Source organism: Coturnix japonica, chromosome 2 (genome assembly GCF_001577835.2).
Source record: "Coturnix japonica isolate 7356 chromosome 2, Coturnix japonica 2.1, whole genome shotgun sequence".
NCBI classification, from domain to species: domain Eukaryota; kingdom Metazoa; phylum Chordata; class Aves; order Galliformes; family Phasianidae; genus Coturnix; species Coturnix japonica.
This window is the reverse complement of record NC_029517.1, coordinates 49,587,786-49,607,417: the sequence shown is the minus strand read 5'-3', so window position 1 is coordinate 49,607,417 and position 19,632 is coordinate 49,587,786. Positions and strand designations below refer to the sequence as shown.

Sequence of the window (19,632 nt, the reverse complement as noted above, 5' to 3'; positions counted from 1 at the left end):
AGGCAATTCAGACCTTAAAAGACTAATTCTAAAGCTGAATCAAACAAACGCCTCTGTATTCCTAAGTGTTCAGCTAAGAAACTTACTACTTTCTCCTTTTAGCAGGACTTCACGGGAGTTAAGGTGGAGACCAACTGCTATGTGACACATTCATCACTGATAAGCAAACAAAAGAGAACAGAAATAAAAATGGATAATGAACCCAATTTATGATTCAGACAAGATGGTTCTAACAACTATTTTTAGCAAAGGACAATGCTTCAGCTTCATCCTGAGGTCATACTACTAAGCAGTTTGACATCTGAAAGCAAGTCTGGAAAGTAAAGATTAACTGTTGTGTCACAGGTATTTAACAGGCTGAAGTCCTACTCAGTAAGAGCATGTTGGACAATTTGTGTACAGCTGTGTCACGGTGTTATCTAGATCAGTCTATGTCCGTGACAGAGGGGCAGTAGGCCCGTGGGCTCCCCAGCGCCTGACAAACGGGAAGGGAAAAAGGGAAAGGGGTAGGGAGATGGGCAAGCTGTTCACCAGCAAGATGCTGCAAAGACATCTAGAATTTCAGAGGCAGAAAACAGAGCAAGTTCTTTTGGATGTGGTTTGACCCAATCTCTCTAGGATCACAAAGAATATTCAATTTCAAAATACGATCTTGTACATTTAGGAAATGGTAAGAAAGGTCTACTTCATAGAATGACATTGATTCTCCTGCTCCCCTCTGCTTTCATGCTACAAATGTTCACAGAGCCTAACTGGAGGAAAAAAAAGTTCTTTATTTAGGTTAATTTTGAACACATATCAGGAATCCACAATGACAGACTGTAAAAGAAAAATGGTATCATAGCGAAAGTGAGCTGAAGTCTCTGAGGCTTTACCCAAATGAAGTCAAAAAACAGAGAACTGTGTCAATCACTACTATTTTCTCATGCTTCAAAGCAGACCAGACATCTCATGAAAGGACTAGAAGTTTTTCAACATAATCAGAAATGTGCAAACTAAGAAGGTAAACTATATCAAAAGAAGTCAGGAAAGCATGATAAACAGATGTTAATAAATGCTTTCCTTTTTTTTTTTTTTTAAATTTTGCTGAGGAGTGTTTGGATCTCATTTTCCATATTGGATGTTCATTTTCCATACTGGATGTTCATTAGGAAGTGCAAGATGAGGCAGAGGACCGGGTTTGTCAAGCCTTCCACATCTTCAGTCTTTCATCATTCTCCATGTTGAGCCATAAGCCAACAATTATTATCACTTAAGCCCCTTGCTGCATATGAAAATATTCTATGATTATCTTAGCTTTATGCTGCATGTAATGCATGCTGACCAATCTGTCCTCTACTATTTACTGAATGGTACTACTGATTTATCAGGCTGCTGACACTAGAGGTCTGTATCTCCATTAACCACGAAGCCCTCTTCAGTGCCACTCAGCATGAATGCAGACAGATGCACGATCCCTGTATTTGCAGGTTACCCACAACTTATGAGAATCACAAACAGAAAATGTTTCTGGTAATTCTTGTGAGCTTTTCCAATTATGCTCTAAATGTCTGGTCGTCCCCTCTGTCAGATCTGCTAACAGTTGGTGTGGATCTTCTGCAACACCAGCTATCCTTTCAGGACTTCATGCAGGCCTCATAGAACAAAACAATATAAATATTGGTTAGTTATGGATGTATTTTATAATTCTATGGGGATGGGCAGGTAGACAGGAAGGCTAACAGTTTTGCATGAAAATTTCTACATGTTTTACAATGGAATTCACAGGGATCCGTTTTTTTTGTTTTTTGTTGTTTTTTTTTTTTAAGTTTTTAAATACCATTCTAATGCTACACACACTCCTCAAGGACTCAGTGTTGCCCTTAAGCTGTGCTATACATTTCCAAAAGCTGAAATAAATTGTTACAAGACAGCAAAAAAAGTGAGACTGTCATTTTCTGCAATTTTTTTATAAATACATCTACTTCAAATTTCCAGATTCTAATAAAATATATTTAAATAACACACGTTTTCTTTTTTTCTTGAACTACCATGCAAGGAAATTCAATGATAATTTTCTGTCGTTTTGCTGAGATTTAGCAGAACTTTCTACAAAGGGAACAAAGTAAAATTGATGATATGCTCCCTCTGCTTACACACAATGAGCAATTTGAAAGAGATAACTTTGACTCTTAATTTGGTTCATTTATAATAACCTTAAGTGATACTGAGTACAGCAGTTACATTTTTGAACATCCCTTAGTGTACTTCTTTGCTATGTGAAAATTTCCTGAAATTACCCAACCATTTTTCATGATGATGATGCTCAGAGCAAGGGTTTGCAAATTTTTCTGTGAAAGAAAAGCTATTCTCAGAGTATTTAAAAGCACATTTTAAAGAATTCACATCCATTGATGGTCATGACAATATTGACTATTTACAACAGTATAAGCAATAGCAGGATTTTCTGAAATTTCTCTTTGTAGTTTCACTATACTTAAAAAGAGCAAAGGAAGAAAAGAATGTATTAACTGAACTAGCTCCCATACGTGTAAACTAAGCTTTTTCTAGCCTGTTATCTTCTCGCTAAATGTTTACCTCTGATGATCTCTGCACTTCATCCAGTTAAAAACATCCAGGCAATGTAAAAAGATGAGAATACCTGCACTCTCACCCAAACCTGGAGACTTAGGTCAGAGCAACCTTTAAAAATTTCAAATGCTTTTGGGATTTATTTTAAGCTTGCATTCCAAACTGTAACCACTGCTAACATGTGGAAAATTTTGTGAGGAAGAATAGCAGCACCCATGATGACACTGTCATATCAGGCTCATTAGACAAGTAAGGCACCCACTTCTTTGCCTCCAAACATTAACCGTTCTGACAGCTAGTTGCCCAAGACTGACATGTGCCAGTAGCATCCAGTCCTAGGGCTCATGGCCATGATGATGCCTGCTGCTCACATCAGGCATCCACGACACTCAGGTCAGCAGAGGAGCATCAGAAGTATTTTCACTGTCACCTGTGCTGGGGCCTAGGCTCAACATGCAGTCCATGAGGGGAAAGCAAGCAACTCCACAGAACAAGGAAGACAACATTTTCTTTGCCTTGAGAACTTCACACAGACCAGAGGAACAGCCCTGATGAAATATCTAAAGTTTAATTTTAACACTCATCTCAAGGTTTCAGTCCACAAACTATAGACGGCAATAACCAAGAGACTTCAGCACAAGAGAAGAAATGGAGGCAAGAAGAAGCACCTAACACAGACTATTTATTGTACATTCTCCCTTTATCCTTTTCTCCTCTAACTTGCATGTTATTCAAAAGATCCCACTGAAACACTGCTCAAGTAATGATCTTGGAGTGGCTGGTCTTTGTTGTTTTGTTGTTGTTTTCTGAGGGAAAAACAAAATATTGTACTCATTCAGCATTGATCTCTATACAAAACACTGCAGAAAGATTAAAGATCCCTTCCAACCCAAACCATTCTACGACTACCCTCTTGTTAGCTCTCCAAATGCCTGCATTTGCCAATGAAACACTAGTTTTATATTTTGCTACCTCATAGTCTATGAATTTAATTTCCTGTCCTAGTTTCTAGACCTGCCCACTTCTTTCCCTCATTAAATCCAAGCCTTTACCATAAAATTTCACCCACTAAATGTATAACCAAAAAGCTCTGATGGGCACTCTTTCCTTTCAGACCTTCAGTATCACTCTGGCTTTAGGGTCACAGAAGTTACTGCTAGCACTAGCCTCCTTAGTATGGCTAAGCAAACACTAATTTCAGCAAGAAATCAGAGTGAAGAACAAAGTACCAGAAACTATCGGCCATTGCATACCTCCTCCTCCACCATCACAATACACTAATCAACGAACAGTCAGAACAGACAGCTATATCACACCAAGATAAAGTTTTACAGGAAAGCAGATAAACTTACATAGTTTACAGTTGTAAAATAAGCACAGACTCAGATTTATCAGCAGGCAACTATACACTCTCCTAATCTGGTATCTGACCTTGGTAGTACCTAAGGACAAGGAGAACCTCTTTCCATAGCAAATCCAACATGTCTTTGTAAAGAAAACATTTTCGAAAAACAAGCAGATGATTTGCTACCTATGGAAATGTGATATATTTGTGAAAGGAAGATCTCCAAATTTGTTGAAACACTCGTTTTCTGATCCCATTTCTTGACAAATGCTGCTTGCCAGCAGCATTACACCAGCACCTCTGTATTTGAAGATAACTCATCACAGCCTAAGCCTAGCCCAGCAGCCCTGCATTAGAAGACACGGGCACATACATATGCTGAGGGTTGCTCACAAAAAATACAGTGACACAACTACTAGTTCTTTCCTTTCTCATAAAAAGGAGTCCTTTAAATATGGGTTTCAGGACTTTCTAGTACAGCAGCTCCCTAAAATGTAAGAAGAAGCATGACAGAGGAACTTTGTCAACCTAGAAAGGGAGACACAAATGTCGTTAATTATCCAACTGGGAATGGAGGGCTGTGAAATGAGGAAGCTAATCAAAGCCTTACCTTCCTTGCACAGTGCTCTTCTGTTCCACCCCACTGGGTAAAATTACTGTGAAGTCCACCATTCTATTTATCATATTCTCCTTCATGCTCACAAGGTTCTGATCAGAAATTACAGCTGTCTCTTCAGGTGTCTTGTGCTCACTGTGAATTCTACTGGCTGCAGAAGGCTGGTTTGGTGGAGGAGGAGCACGAGCTTTCATTCTTCTCCTTAAGATAAAAAGACAAGAAAAAAAAAATTTCCATGAGCAAATTAAAATATGCATTAATGAGAAAATACATCCTTTCAGTCATAATCTCAGATCGTTTCTAAAAGTTCCTACAACAAAGGCCATTTTTCTTCACCACAAAACTCTTCAATGGAGCTGCATTTTATTTTTTACTTTCTCTCTCAAAATGCACGGATTTTTTAATGATGCATGCACTCCTACTGCTTGCTTTCCATGCCCCAAGGTAAGAGTCAGTTCCATAATTAGGATATGAAAATAATCATCCTTCTGTCAAGTACAAAGCACATTTCTATGAAGAGAGAATCAGAACTGGGTCCAGTACAGACCTGATTCAAAACACAGCAGTATTCATGTAAATAAATGCTTCCAAGTCAGAGCAGCAGGAGTGGAGCTAGGATGAACTTTGATTCAGCAGTGTTTGGGTTCCACAGCACTATTCTAGTTGAAAAGTTGTTTGTCTTAGTGAGTAGTATTAAATTTGGCTCACTGTACTTCACACGAAAGGGCCATGCGAAAGTCAAACCCAAACGATACTACTTCTTACCTCCCAACACAGAAGAGACTACAGCTCTTCAAAAGCAGCCTGAGGAGAGCTCATTCTCCAGCAAAGGCCTACACGCTGTGAGCTACATACAGAAAAGCGACATCAGCTTGCACTGACCACGCCACATAATTTGCAATAAGATAAAACTGCCACAGACTCCAAGTCTCCTTTACTGGCAAGCAGCGTGGTAGATAAGCAACTGCTTCATGCTGTTAACTTCTGAATAGCTGGCCCCATACCAAGCACATGTTTAAGATAAATTATTCTGATGATTAATATCTGTCACTTCTACTGATTTATGCCTAATTTAAGACAGATTTCGGTGCAACAGATGGAAAAAAGCAGTAAAATATTTACTGAGAAATTATTACTCAAGCTTACTGACTGATTTTTTTAATCTGTCTGCCTTTAGGGTGGCAAGAAGAGCATACTTTATGGTTCTACATATCATTTTCATTCAGCAAAGAACATAACAGACTCAGTAAAGAAGAACACAGAAGTACTCTAAGACTGCAAGGTTTAGAGTTCAATCAGACAAAGGCAAAAGTGTGGCCAAGAGAAAACAAATTTCAAAAATCTTACAGTGTCTTCATCAGGATACTGATGAAGATGCTGATTCTTCCATTCATCTCCTATGTGCAAAATAAATAGCTTTCCCTACAAATAAGCAGGGAGATTTACTGCCATCCTTACTACCATGCAACATTTCTTTCTTTCTTTCTTTTTTTTTTTTTTTTTTTTCCTATGAGACATTTTCTCTGAACATTCCCTTTTTATCCAACACACACCCAATGAGTCATGCAGGCCATCAACTACTAACTTGCAGCTTCCACTCTCCTGTCATGGAGGTGATAAGAAGTTCAAGGTATTACCGTGTGGCAAATTACATTGGCTTTTCATACCTTCCTGAACCAAACTTCTAATTTATTTACTTGTCTACAGAGAAGAATAAAAATAAATAAACTGGGTTTGTCTTATGCTCAAATCCTTTTATGCCCAGCTACAGTTGTTTGTAAGCAGGTGGTGAGAGACATGGGGGTTTTGCATAAATTTGTTTCTTGCCAATGAAGTCATTAATATTACTCAGCTTAACACATACAACACTGAAAGACTTCAGATCAGTTTACACACTACATAACTCCTGCCCTTCACATCACCAGCTGCATCAATGTGAGTAGCTTATACACAGCTTTGCACAAAATCATTTCAAAGCAAAGCTCGTTTCTGGTTTTTAATGCTTCCCTATGATGTCAGGGACAATCTCCAGCACAGCACTGCTGACAGTTACCACAGAGGCAGGAATAACAGCAGCAGCAGGTGTCCAAAGCCTGGCCCAGCTGGTTGGTTTAATTATGGTTTACCTGGACTTGTCAATTCCAGACCTCACAGCAAACTGGGAAATACAGGAAAAAGCACAAAACTCAAATTGGCTGAAGCCAAAGAGACTCAAAGTGTCAGTGGAGAAGGGAAAAATGACTTAATTTTGAAGCTGATGAAAAAGCTGGGAATGAGTTTGGATTCTGCTGTGTCAGTATTATTTCTTCACAGTAACATAAAGGTGCAAAGTCTTCTGACTGAACAAACAAGGCCTGACATCTTAACACCAATTTATAGCTCTGAAATGGGAGCGTGATTTTTACTTGGTCGCTTCTTAAGTCTTCGTTATACACAGTGCTGTAGTGTAGTTACAGACCTTGCACAATGCTGCTCTTGCAGGTGTAAATCAGGAGTCAGAACCACCAAAAGATGCAGTTGCACACTGACCAGTGATGCTCACTTTGCCTCCATGTAACACTGAGTATTGGTTTTGGCACTGAGCAGTCAGAGTCTTTTACATGCTACAGCCCTTCTTGTCTTTAGCTCAGGAAGGACAGTACACACCCGTTTCCTTCACAGAAATGGTAAAAAGGAATTCAGGAAGCATTCCCACTGTTAACCCAGCAACAGCTCAGGTGACCTCATTTGAACTTTCTCCTGAAACAGTATAACTGCTTTCCAACACTTCCCCAGGTGACAGATTTGGCTGTTCCAGTGGAAGCAGGTTCCTTTCAAGCTCACCAAATCACAGAACGTCAGGAATGGAAAGGGACCTCGAAAGATCATCCAATCCAATCTCCCTGCTGGAACAGGAACACCTAGATTAGTTCACACAGGAACACATTCAGGAAAGATTTTGAATGTCTCCAGAGAAGAAGACCTCACAGCCTCTCAGAGCAGCCTGTTCCAGTGTTCTGTTCACATCTGAATTGTGATCCGTGGCACAGATCTGCACATCCCAGCCACCTTTTTGAGTCATCTCTGCCACAAAAAGCAGCTCAATGAGCCAGTCTAGGAAGGAGAACCTGAGCTCTTCCTCAGATCTCCAAGCGTCTGCTTCCCAACTCACTTTCCTCTGTCAAAGCCATGATCCTCACAAAGTACAATACAACATTAAAATGTACTGAAAAGAATGAATTAAAAGCTTGTTTTAAACATATCTACTTTCCATGTTACAAACACTATATGCCAGAAGTAGTAACAAAAAATAAAAGAAGCTGCATACCTTAGCATGAGACAGATTCAAACTGAACTTAGCTCAACAACAAATTTCATTCACAAACACTTTCCCTGTGGCTGATACTGAGATACCTGATAAGCCACTGGATGCCATTAGCCAGCTGCTGCACTCAGAAGCAAGAACACTTCTCACCTCTGATTCACTCAGGGTCACAACCACTGCCTGCATTTCGACCCGAACAGACAAAGCCATAACAAGAAGCTGATCCTAAAACAAATACACAGTGACTTTTAATGAGTAATGGCATAGCTCATTTCATTTTCTTCAGAGCTGACAAAATGCACGTTGTCATGAAATAACCAGGCAGAACAGACAGACAACCTACCAGTACCGTTCTCAGCAATAGCATCAGGCTTCCCAAAACAGGAAAGAAGAAACAACCACCAAAGAGAGCAACAGCCAGCTTAGCTGTTGTTCACCCTGCAGAAGAAAAGCAACAGAAACGAAGAAATGTTTCACCAGATTAAGGAATTCAAGACAAGGCAACACAAGCCCTTTGGACCTATACTTTATTAATATATAACTATAAAGCAACAAGATCCAACCTTGACTTTACAATCTCATGCTGAAAAAGCATGTTCTCTCTCTCAAACCAAATTGGTTCAGGGAGTTTCATGGCAATAATGCCAATGCTATGCAGAGATTGTAATTCTTCAGATAAGGAAAATTAAAAGAAAGAAAGGTGATTTTACTGTCTTGACTTTCAGGTGACTTCACTCCTACATTCACATGAATTATGAGATGTACCTCATACTTCAGGAAAGCCAAGGCACAGATGAAACTGAACTCTGCAAGGGAGGTGAAAAATAGTAAGAGATTATCTAGACACATTGGTTATAAAAGACAGATGAAGGAAAATGGATCCCTCTGATAAAAGAGAGAACTGTCTTCAACCAACGTGGAGAATTCTGAGGTACTCAACTACTTCTTTGCATCAGTCTTCACTGGCAGTCAGGCTTCGTACACATCTCATATCCATGAATCGCTTGGTGGGGTTGGGGAATGAAATCCCCCCCACAATAAATGCAGAGAAAGTCTGAGATCACCTCATAAGGCTAAATATGTACAAGTCTGCAGGGCTAGATGATATGTATTCCAGGGTCTGGAAGGAACTGGCTGATGTGGTTGACAAGCCACTCTTCATCTTATTTGAAAAGCTGCAGCTGTCAGGGAAAAACCCTGGTGACTGGAAAAAGGGAAACATCGCTCCCATTTTGAAGAAATAGAGAAATAAAGACCCAGAAACTACAGACTGGCGATCCTTACCTCTGTGCCTGGAAAGATTGTGAAACAGATGCTCAGAAGAGATGTTAAGGTACATGCAAACAAAGAGGTGATCCAAGACATTCAGAATGGCTTCATGAAGAGCTGTCTGTGTCCAACAAATCTGATGTCTTTCCACGATGGAGTGATGGCACCAGTGGAAAAAGGAAAGTTAAGTGATGCAATCTACCAGGACTTGTGCAAAGCCTCTTGACATGGTCCTGCACTACATCCTTATCTCAAAATGGGAGAAATATGGGTCTGAAGGCTAGACTATCAGGAAAATAAAATGTTAATTGGGTGGTTGCAGACAGAGGGTTGTGATCAACAGATCCATGCCCAGGTGAAGGTTGGTCACAAATGGTGTTCCCCAGGGGGTTCATCTTGGGTCTGGTGCTCGTCAACATATTTATCAACAAAGACTGTGGAATTGTGTGTACCCTCAGCAAATTACTGATGATATCAAACTGAGCATTGCAGTTCACACAATAGAAAAAAAGAAAATAGAAATAAAAGAAGGGACACTATCCAGAGGAACCCTGACAGGTCTGAAAAGTGGGCCCATGTCAACCAAATGAAGTTCAAAAAGGTCAAGTGCAAGGCGCTGCACTTGGTTAAGGAAAATCCCAGATACATATGAAGACTGGGAGATGAACTCACAGAAAGCATCCCTGCAGAGAAGACTGGAAGTCCTGATGGATGAAAAGCTTTACAAACGCCAGCAGGCCACACTTGCAGCCTAGAAGACCAGCAACAGCCTGGGCAGCATCAAAAGACAAGTGGGAAGAAAGGAGAGAAAGGGGATTGTCTCCCTCTGTTCTACTCTTGTGAGGTTCGATATGGAACACTGCATCCTAGTCTGGAGCACCCAGCACAAGAGATGTGGAGGTGTTGGATCAGGTCCTGAGGAGGGATACAAACATGATCAGAGCTGGAGCACCTCTCTTAGGAAGAATGGCTGATGGAGCTACACTTGTTCAGCTGGGAGAAGATAAGACTTTGGGGAAACCCCCTTGTTGCCTTCCCTTACTTAAAGGGAAGGAGATTGACTTTTTACACAGCTAGTAATAGGACAAAGGGAAATGGTTTTAAATTAAAAAGGGGGAGATTTTGGTTAGAAGCACTGGAACAGACTGCCCTGAGAAGCTGTGGATACCCCACTGAGACCAGGTTGGATGGTGTTCTGGGTAGCCTGATCTAGTGGGCGGCAACCACTGTAAATAGCAGGGGGGGCTGAACTAGTTGACTTTTGAAGTCTATTCACAACTAAGCCATTATACGATTCTTTGCATCTATGATACTTCAAACTATCAAGAAACACCCAGTAGAGCAGAAAGATCTCCTGCCTAGTGATCTAGCTTGCAGAGCAGATATGATTTCACTTTTCATCACATGTGGCAAAGCAAACCTAGATCACAGACTGATAAGGAGACCCCCTCAACCACACTTAACCAAGTTCTCTCTGCCGAAGTAGAATTTTTTCAGCATCCAAGCACAGCAGTTCAGAAAAATTCTAATGCAACACAAAGGCAAAGGAAACACAAAACACATTAGAAAAAAATAAAGTCAAAAAAGCCAAAAATAAAGATGAAAAGAAAAAAAAAAAAAAACCAAAAATTAAACAAATCCTGCAAAGATGTAGAATAGAAACAAGGAAAGAAAAGGGACTGTGAAAATGCCCATAGCTACTACAGAAGTTCATCCAGACAGTGCTATGTCACAATCTAGAGCTCCAATACACTTTGCCATCTGTAATGTTTCAACTAACTAGACTACGTTTACTGTTTGCTATTTATTGGAGAAAAAAATCAAAATACGTTCTCAACTTGACTCAGTCTGTCACAGACAAGATATTCTGACTCCTAATATGTGCAACACAGATAGTTAACACCTTTAAGTGCTTCAGACAAAAGAAATAAATTATAGGTCTAAAATATGTGACTCTCAATAATAACTTATTTCCAGTATTATTTCACATTTCCTAATGTTTTACAATACTAGAAAAAATGTTATACTTGCTAAACAACTAAGATCTAATTAACTAAATTACTCATGTGTTGATAAGCTCTGGGAAAAAATTAAGGTTGCCTATAATGCTTTATTTCCCCATATTTAAGATATTTTTTTTTGTTCTAAACACAATCTTCACTTTGAATTCACTGGCCATTATGGTGTGTAATTGTTTTTATGCTCTCCTCTTTTCAAACATTTATTTGAATTTCATATTACTTTTAAAAGATCATTCCATTTTTAAGGATGGCTCACACTGACAAATATGATGAAAATGGTTTCCTTAAGGGCACAATAAAGTCACCCAAAATAGACAAGAAAAAAATAATTTGTTCCTGGCAAAGAAAGTAAAGTCATTTAATTATATTTTTGATCTTCCATCAGATTCTACTGATGAGAAACCCTAAAGCTTTATGTATCTTAAAAATAAAGTTTTAATGCCAGAAAAAAAAAAGGCCAAGAAATAAGATGAGTGAGAGCACTGTGGAGGAGGAACCAGGGTTTAAGTACATGGCCATGCTTGCCTGAGGGTGAAATTAAAGGAAAATACAAATAAAAATCCAGCTGGGATGATGCACAGTTTGACAGAAGTAGTTCCTAGTATTGCAGCTCCAGTTTCAACCTTTTCACAGGCATAAGCAATAGAAATCAATCATGAAAATGCATTGTGATGCAGTTTTCTGGTCTCACACGTGCAAGCAAAAGTGATTACTCTGAAATTGCATCCAGTGATGTCTCCCCAGATCCATCCCACTTCAACAAGAGACTGAGGTGCACCTTCACCAGCAGAACTTTGGCCACAGCATGAGTACTGCCAACTGCTCAGCACAAGAAGGCTGCACCCTCCCGCCAGGGCTTAGGCTATTTCACTGATGCTTCTTCACTCAAGTGGCAAGGACCAAGCGAGACCAAACTGCCAGTGTATGGCTGTCATCCTCAAGTTTGTGGGATTTATATACGGCAGCTTGCATGTGTTTATAACACCTACGAGCCAAAGACACACCAGGGAGCCTGACAGAGCTACCTGTACCAGTTCCGGAAAAAAAAAAAAATACATATACAAGCCCCAGTGAAAACCTTTAAAAAGCAGCCAAATCCCGGCATCTGGGTTGATGCCTGCTTCGGTTAACGAAAACAGTGCTCTAATAAGCACTGCAAGGTCTGGCCTAATAGCTGTATTGTGGTACTTTGGAGATATCATCTATGTCTTCGGTGTGTGGCAGCTGAATTGATCTGCAGTGAAACCAGTGAAAAACTGAACTCAATGCACCAGTGACCAACTCTCTAGTCCCATTCTCACAATTACCTTTGTCTTCCTCCATTACTCACATAGTTGCATTGTTTATTTGCCCACTTACCAACCACTGAACTATTAGTCAAATTCCATTCCAAGCAAGCAAAAAAACAGAAAGTAAAAATCAAGAAAACACAGAGGTAACCATCACACATTGCTTATGCTCATGTGAAATTACACCAAGTACCTTCAGCTATGACTCATGTGATACAAAGCAGCCTGATTTAAAATGGAAAAACAAAAAAAGATAACCGCTATTTCTACGTCAATAATGGTTAAGCACAATGACAATAATAAAAAGCTAGAAAAATGTCCATATTAAGATCCCAAATAAGAGGCATCCAAGATGCCATTGCTTATACTACAGCACACCCAAGCTTTTCTGCAAACATATTCTACCTGTCCCTGGTGCTCTGCTATCTTCATCAGGCTGCTGTAAGGGTACATGGTTTTGCAGAAAAAGGGCTACAACCACGCAGACAACCACTGCACTGTGAGCTCCCTGCAGATGGCAACTGCTGTGGCTGAACTGGGAAAACTACAGCATGAAAATATCATTAACTGGTGAGACAACTAGCGAGCTTTCTCAGCACTGTTCATGAAGACGTAGCCAGGTGCATGCCAGCTAACTGGATTCTTACTCATCAGGCTCACCTGTGGGAATATGCTGGCAAGAAAACAAAGCCAAAAGCATCTCTCAGTGGGCTGACATCACCACTGTGTCCTCTGCATGTTCTGGGCAAACGTGCATCCTGCCAATGTGCTTTCTCCTTCTGCCAGCTGGCTTTTTGCAAAGATGCAATAATTTTGATCTTGCTGCCTGTGATTGGTGCCACAATGCCATCCTGAGCTCTCCAGCAAAACTATGAAGTCTGGAAACGTGATGTTGGATAGGTTTCATTAATACTGAATAATTACAGCAGTATTCACCATGCTTACCAATAGCAAACCAATGAAAAGCAGTGAGAAGGTAATTTGTTTCTAGATACGTCAAAAACTACAGGCACTAATACAAAAACCAGAGGCATGATCACAAATCCACAGTTAAGGTATGTCTTCTGAAGTTACTGGTGCTGTACAGATTTCAGTGTGTCTGTCCTTTCTTAATCTTTTCTTATCAATAATGACTTTCAGTAAGGTCGTTTAAGTAAATAAATAGAAAGGTTTATTGCCTAGCAACACTTATGAATTCTCCTGTAGCAATCAATTTTGATTTGATTTTTAATCAATTTTGAGATACAATTACAATGTGTATTTGCAGGGAACTGATGATGTATACTAGACTGTACTCTTTATGCTCAGAGTTTTCACCTCACTACACTGACCTTACATGACATTTTTAGGAGTGGGGAGGTTGCAGGCTGCATCCACATCCAGTGCCCACAGTTAGTATGTATTTAAAGTCCAGATCTGATGACAAACTGGAGAGAAGAAGGGAGACACAATCTGCTTACACTACATTGCCCAGTCCAGTATATAAAAAGCAAGAAACTGCCTCCTTTCATTTAAAATTATTCTGTAAACCCCAATTCTGTAGGAAACAAAAAATAAATTAAAAAAATCACAGAAGTCAGAGCTAGAACTACAAGGCTGACCAGTTTCTATCTATAGCCAGATTAAATCCCCTACAAGGTTGAACAGTGTATTTCTGTGAGAGCCTGTACTCATATGCAGAGGAGTAAAAAATAAAGATACTAATACATTCCTTCCTCCTTTAATCATCTTCTTAATTAGCATTTATAACTCATTCTTAATTCACACCCTATCACACAGTAGGAAAATCACATGTATCAGTATATCAAAAAATGTTAATGATGCAAATATGTAGTGTCAGTGAGATAAAGAAATACCCAACTTCAACACAACAGTATTAACTGGCTTCTGACCCCATATTTATGGGAAGCCACAACTGCTTTTACTAGGAAATCCCAGTGCTTCAGATGATTTTCTCAGTAATAATTTACTTAATAAATTTTCTTACGAAAAAAACCACAATAGTTTTGCTTTCAGTTTTAAGATATTCTGTCACTACCAATGATATAGGAATAAAGTATTAGTTTGAATTGAAGCCAGATTATTTTTATTAAAAGGAAACTATACCTTTCGTTACTTTATTGTTAACTCTACAAATAAGTTTTATTTAGGTTTACTTAAGTAATCAATTCTACTCCAACCTTAAGTCCAGTGCAGAAGGCCTACACCAGTATAAAAACAAAAAACCTGACTGAAAACAAGAAAACAAGAAACCTGCAAATGCTAAGTTCACACTTAATGATAAGTACACTTAGAACACCCAGGCTGCAAAGCAGGGCTCTGAAGTTTTATCTTGATCTATTAAGAACAGAAATGTTTTAATGCTTTTAAATGTCAGCAAAAACAATTTGTTCAGTCAGTCTCCATTCAAAACTCCTTTTAACATATTCTATAGGCACATGCAGCACTTACAGTCTTAAAACAAAAAGGGACCTAAGATTTAATAGTTCAAATATTTGATTATACTGAATATTTTACTGATGTGATGCACTGGCTCAGCACACGAGACAGGCATGAACCTTGGCCATTATGGACTCTGTTGAGCAAAACGAAGACCTTGAATAACCCCAGGAGCAGACTGGAAGCTACGGAAACATGCTGCACATCATAAATGAGAAACACTACTAGGAGAGCAAAGGTATTTACCACTGAGGAGATTTAAATCCTACTCAGAGATAACCCAATGCAAACACGCCAAAGGCTGTTCTGCAAGTACTGATGGGGCATCACAGCAATGACAGCAAGTTTGTACAGACATGCCTGAGCTAGCTGCAAATGCAACACAGCCCACAAAACCAACAGAGGATTCAAGATACATTGGCTTACTTTATAACAAACGTAAACTGCCAAAGTCACACTAGAAACAGCATAAGCTACGCATATGTCAAATGTATATCAACAAGTGTAAGAATTAAGAGCTAGTCTTTTAACCACGAAAAAGAGGATTTCCACTTCTGAAGCACTGGATGACCGCTTCCAAGCACCCTCCAAGCAAGGTGATTAGAAAGCCTCTTTTTATTAGCCAATAACTTCCCAATGACTCTTTTAAAAGCTCTTATATTGGGCTTCTCTTTCCACATGCCCATTTAACTAAAAGAAAAACAATTCTGTATAAACATGTTAAAATCTAAAATAGGGGTGCCTGTCCTGTATGCTAGCTGCCACCTGGGAATGCTGAATAAAAACATAAGAGGGAAAGGAGAGCCTACCGTTTCCTCCTCCACACAGCTGAAAGGGAGAGATCTCAACCTCAGTGAAGTCAATGGGAGTTTTGCAACTGACCCTGCAGACCCAGGCTTCTAGCCCGTCAGCAGAGTTCAGTGTCTCCTCTGCATCACACTTCCCAGCCCGAATGCAGCTGTGGAGCACCAGGACAGGTCTAGGAGCAGAACAGCACCTGGGAGAAGCCTGAGACAACAGGAACAGCTGCACAGCATTGCCCTGGGTGCCCTGGTCAGATCTGCAAAGGTACACTCCTTGTATGCCTCAGTAAATCTTATCGAAAACTGGAAGTACCACGCATAACAAGTGTATCTAAAAAAAAAAGTTAAATTAAAAAAAAAAAAAAAAGGAGAAAAATGAAGAAAAAAACATTAATGAAAAATGCAATCAAATCTATCATCATACATCACTGCCCGGACTTTGTATCATTTCCGATTCTAAAATGGGACAGAGAGGTCAAGGAAATCTGAGGACGCAAGATCAAGTGGGAGCTGCTACACCACAGCCTCTTTGGTCACCCCTCCGAAATAGGAAGGGCAGTGGCATAGTGATAATTGGTGAAATTACCAGTGTGGAGCCAGCACTGCCCGGGCCAGGGCCTGGCAGCTGCTCACTTGACAGATGTTGGCACCCTTCTTCCCAACAAGAGACGAGAATTCTTGACAGCAAACAGACCCAGCATCCTTTCCAAAGTGAAACTTTGTGCACAACTTACAGAGCAAACTTCCTTCAGAGATATCTCTTCTGCTGAGCCTGATGCAAATGGCACTCAAACAAAACTGCAGGGCAGGAGAAACACTGATGAATTCTAACAAAACAAAAGTGAAAGGGATTCATCTTCCTAGCTGAGTCACACATTCTCCTCACTCAATACAGGAGAGAAGAAGGTAAGAAGGGGGATGAAAGATTTAAAGACAGCATTCCAAGCTGATGACAGTCAGACCAAATCGCTCAGCATGCAATACAGAACTCCAGGATGTCTAGCAGACCCTCCAGAAAAAATGCTGCCTTTTATTTGTGGGTTAAAACACAAAGCGTGCCTAGTTTCCCCTCCTTCCTGCATAAAACCTTGTTTACAGTGTTGTTTGAGTGTCATTTTTGAAGTATAAGCCAAAGCAAAATCGTGCATGAAAACTCCTCCCTCTGTCCCATCTCCTTTCATAGTACAAACTGCTGCAAATAATTACTGTTTTACATATAAGAAACAACTTTTTTTCTACCCTCACAAATTTCTACCTTCAAGAGGTTGATTTTTGCTGTCACAAGGTGAGGTTACTTACGTCACGCCATTACAAGAACTCTGCTTCAGTATTTTGACAGCCCCTGTCATCACAACAGCACACTTCAAATCTTAAGCAAATGAGGTTAACAGTCTGGTGGTACGGTACTGCTACACGATTCTGGTACCCGCAAAACTAAATGAAAACACTGGTAGCATTCATTACGCTAACCTACCTTTTGTTTTCAGTGTCTTACCAGGACTCAGAGAAAACACTTCCGCTGGCTCCCCAGCAAAGCTGGGTGTGTCGCAGTATGTGTGGCTAATTGCATGCACTGAGTATGAATCATTAACCCAGTGCTGGGGCAGGAAGGCAAGGAATGACCAGCCCTCACCCCACCGCTCACTCACAAGCCCATCCAATTCTGAGTCCTCTACAGTACTTTAAATAAAGATGAGAGACATCCACTGAAATAGGTCTGTGCCAGTTGACCCCCACTGCTCTACAGGAGTGAATGCTGCTTCTGATGCAGATTGCCGCAGACCTCCAAGCAAGTTTGGTCTCACAGTTCCAGCATGCAGGATCAGCCACAGAAGGCTGGTAGTGTTCAGGAAACTGCCAGACTGAACTGCTTTCCTACCCACCTTGGCCTAGTAGACTATTACATGCCAAAACATTCCTATGCGACTTCAAAAGCCTTAAAGTCCACAAATATGAGAACAGAGTACAGTGAAGTTCTGCCTGGCCTATGAGTGTCAAACCTGCATGTTCTGCTATCAGACATCATATACCTTGGCTTTTGTATGAGGCAGCATAAAAATTCCTGGAAGCAGATGCCTCCTGACATACAACAACAGCATCAGCATGACATAAGCAGCAACAAAAAGTTCACCTCAAGTGCATCAAACACACACAAATCAAAACACTACTTGCAAGCAGTCTTATCTCCATCAGTGTGCAAAGACTTAATAAATTAACCTTACTCCATTTGCTGCCACACAACTGTTAGAAGCAAAGTTTACCACAATCTCCTTGATTGCAGGAATACAATCCACAGAGATGGAGTAGGCAGAAAAAAAGTGAGAATTTCATTTCATCTCTGCTGCTTCTTTCAAAATAAATAACGAATTAAAAGCTTAATGTTTCACTCAATAGCTGGCATGTTGGCAGTCTTGGCAAACGACAGTCAAATTAAACATATATGAATGGTGTCACATAACAAATCTAACCACTTATTTTTAAACTTGGAAGAGTCTGAACAATTGAAAGTATCTGGGTTGGGCTTACAAAGTAATTCCACACACCCTTTCCATGTCTTTATAGCTGGTAGCAGTATGTGGCATTGGAAAGAGATAAGAAAACTAAAACAAAGAAAGGAACATTCCCTATACTCATGGTGTTCATGATAAAACTGTATATAGAATATTACTGGTTTTAATTTCTGCTGGAAAAAATGAAGTACTGGAAAGAACTCAGTAGGTAATACCAATGTAAAGAATCAGTGCACACATAAAAATTCTTCATAAAAATAAATTATTCTAACCTGTCAGTGGTCTCTCCTGTCAATCAGCAAACTTACCCAAATGAACTAATGAACTTAACCCAAGCAGGCAAAAAGTAGGCTTTTGCATTTTAATTATGTATTTTTCCATAAAAAGAGAATTTCTAACAACCCATAAACATCTTTAAAGTTAAAAGAAGGGAAAAAAAAAAACAAAACAAAAAAACAACAAAAAAACCCAGTGTTAGCAGAAATCTTACTCTGGCTTCATTTGTTTCTACTCCAGCTATACCAAACACAGCAGTGTATTTCCAAGTACCCTGGTTGCCATTTTCCATATACAAATTATGGCAGTTGGAGGTGGGTATTCTAAAGGATGTGTACAGAGCCCTGCATGTCTAAGTGGAAAGGCGAGTCTTCCACCTGCCTATCTGACAGGCAGCAGCCAGGCTGTGCTCAGGCTCATGGCCTTGCATCATCCCCCAGGTAAGGGGACAGCAGCGCAGGGCTGGGAAGAGCAGTCTCTTCCTGCCGCTCCTTTCTCCTCACTCGCCTCCTCTTCACTCTTCTACATTCCACTGTGGGTCCTCCTCCACACACCGCCAGCCCCTTCAGTGCACTAAGAGCTCTGCCAAGAGCAATTCCTGCTGTGCCTGCCCAACTACTCTCACACTGCTGCATATCTGCCATTTCTTACGTACAATGGGATATCACTGTCCCTGTTACAAGATCCCTCCATAACCCAAGGCAGACCCCTCCACTTCTATGAGCTCACCTAGCGTCTACTTCTCTGACAACTCAAATATTAACCAATGTGTTCAGACACTGTGGGAGCAGAAAGCTTTAGCAAGTTGTAAACAGAGAAGACAACGAAAACAAGATTTCATGATGATGCGCCCAGTGATCTATGAACAGGCCAATCTGCAGCATGTGGGTTGATATGACTCACAAACAGAACAAGTGGCAGGCTATGTCTGAATAGGCATGTGCTAGATAATCTAGTCGCTACTATAGAAAAACACAAACCAGCTGTAGCAGCTGAAGCCAGCCAGCATCAACACTCACCACTAAAAACTATGTTCACGCCAAGACCAAGAATTCTACACAGTAAAAATAGTGCGCATCTCTTACAGCCAGCTCATCTCCCAGGGAGTCACCCAGTCCACCTTCATTCCATGCCAAGGGTGGTATGTGTTTTATGAAAGCACAGACAAGTCAATCATGACTCTTTGTTA

At 40.2% G+C, this 19,632-nt stretch overlaps 1 protein-coding gene across 6 annotated transcripts in view; it reads right to left on the bottom strand.

Moving 5' to 3' along the window:
* COBL (cordon-bleu WH2 repeat protein) overlaps positions 1 to 19,632 on the bottom strand; it is a 146,357-nt gene that overhangs the window by 103,544 nt on the left and 23,181 nt on the right. For all 6 annotated transcript variants that reach the window (XM_032442450.1, XM_015854337.2, XM_015854336.1 and 3 more), the window contains exon 3: positions 4,527 to 4,733. In XM_032442450.1, the coding sequence (XP_032298341.1) occupies positions 4,527 to 4,733 (207 nt within the window). The remainder of the gene's footprint in view (positions 1 to 4,526; positions 4,734 to 19,632) is intronic.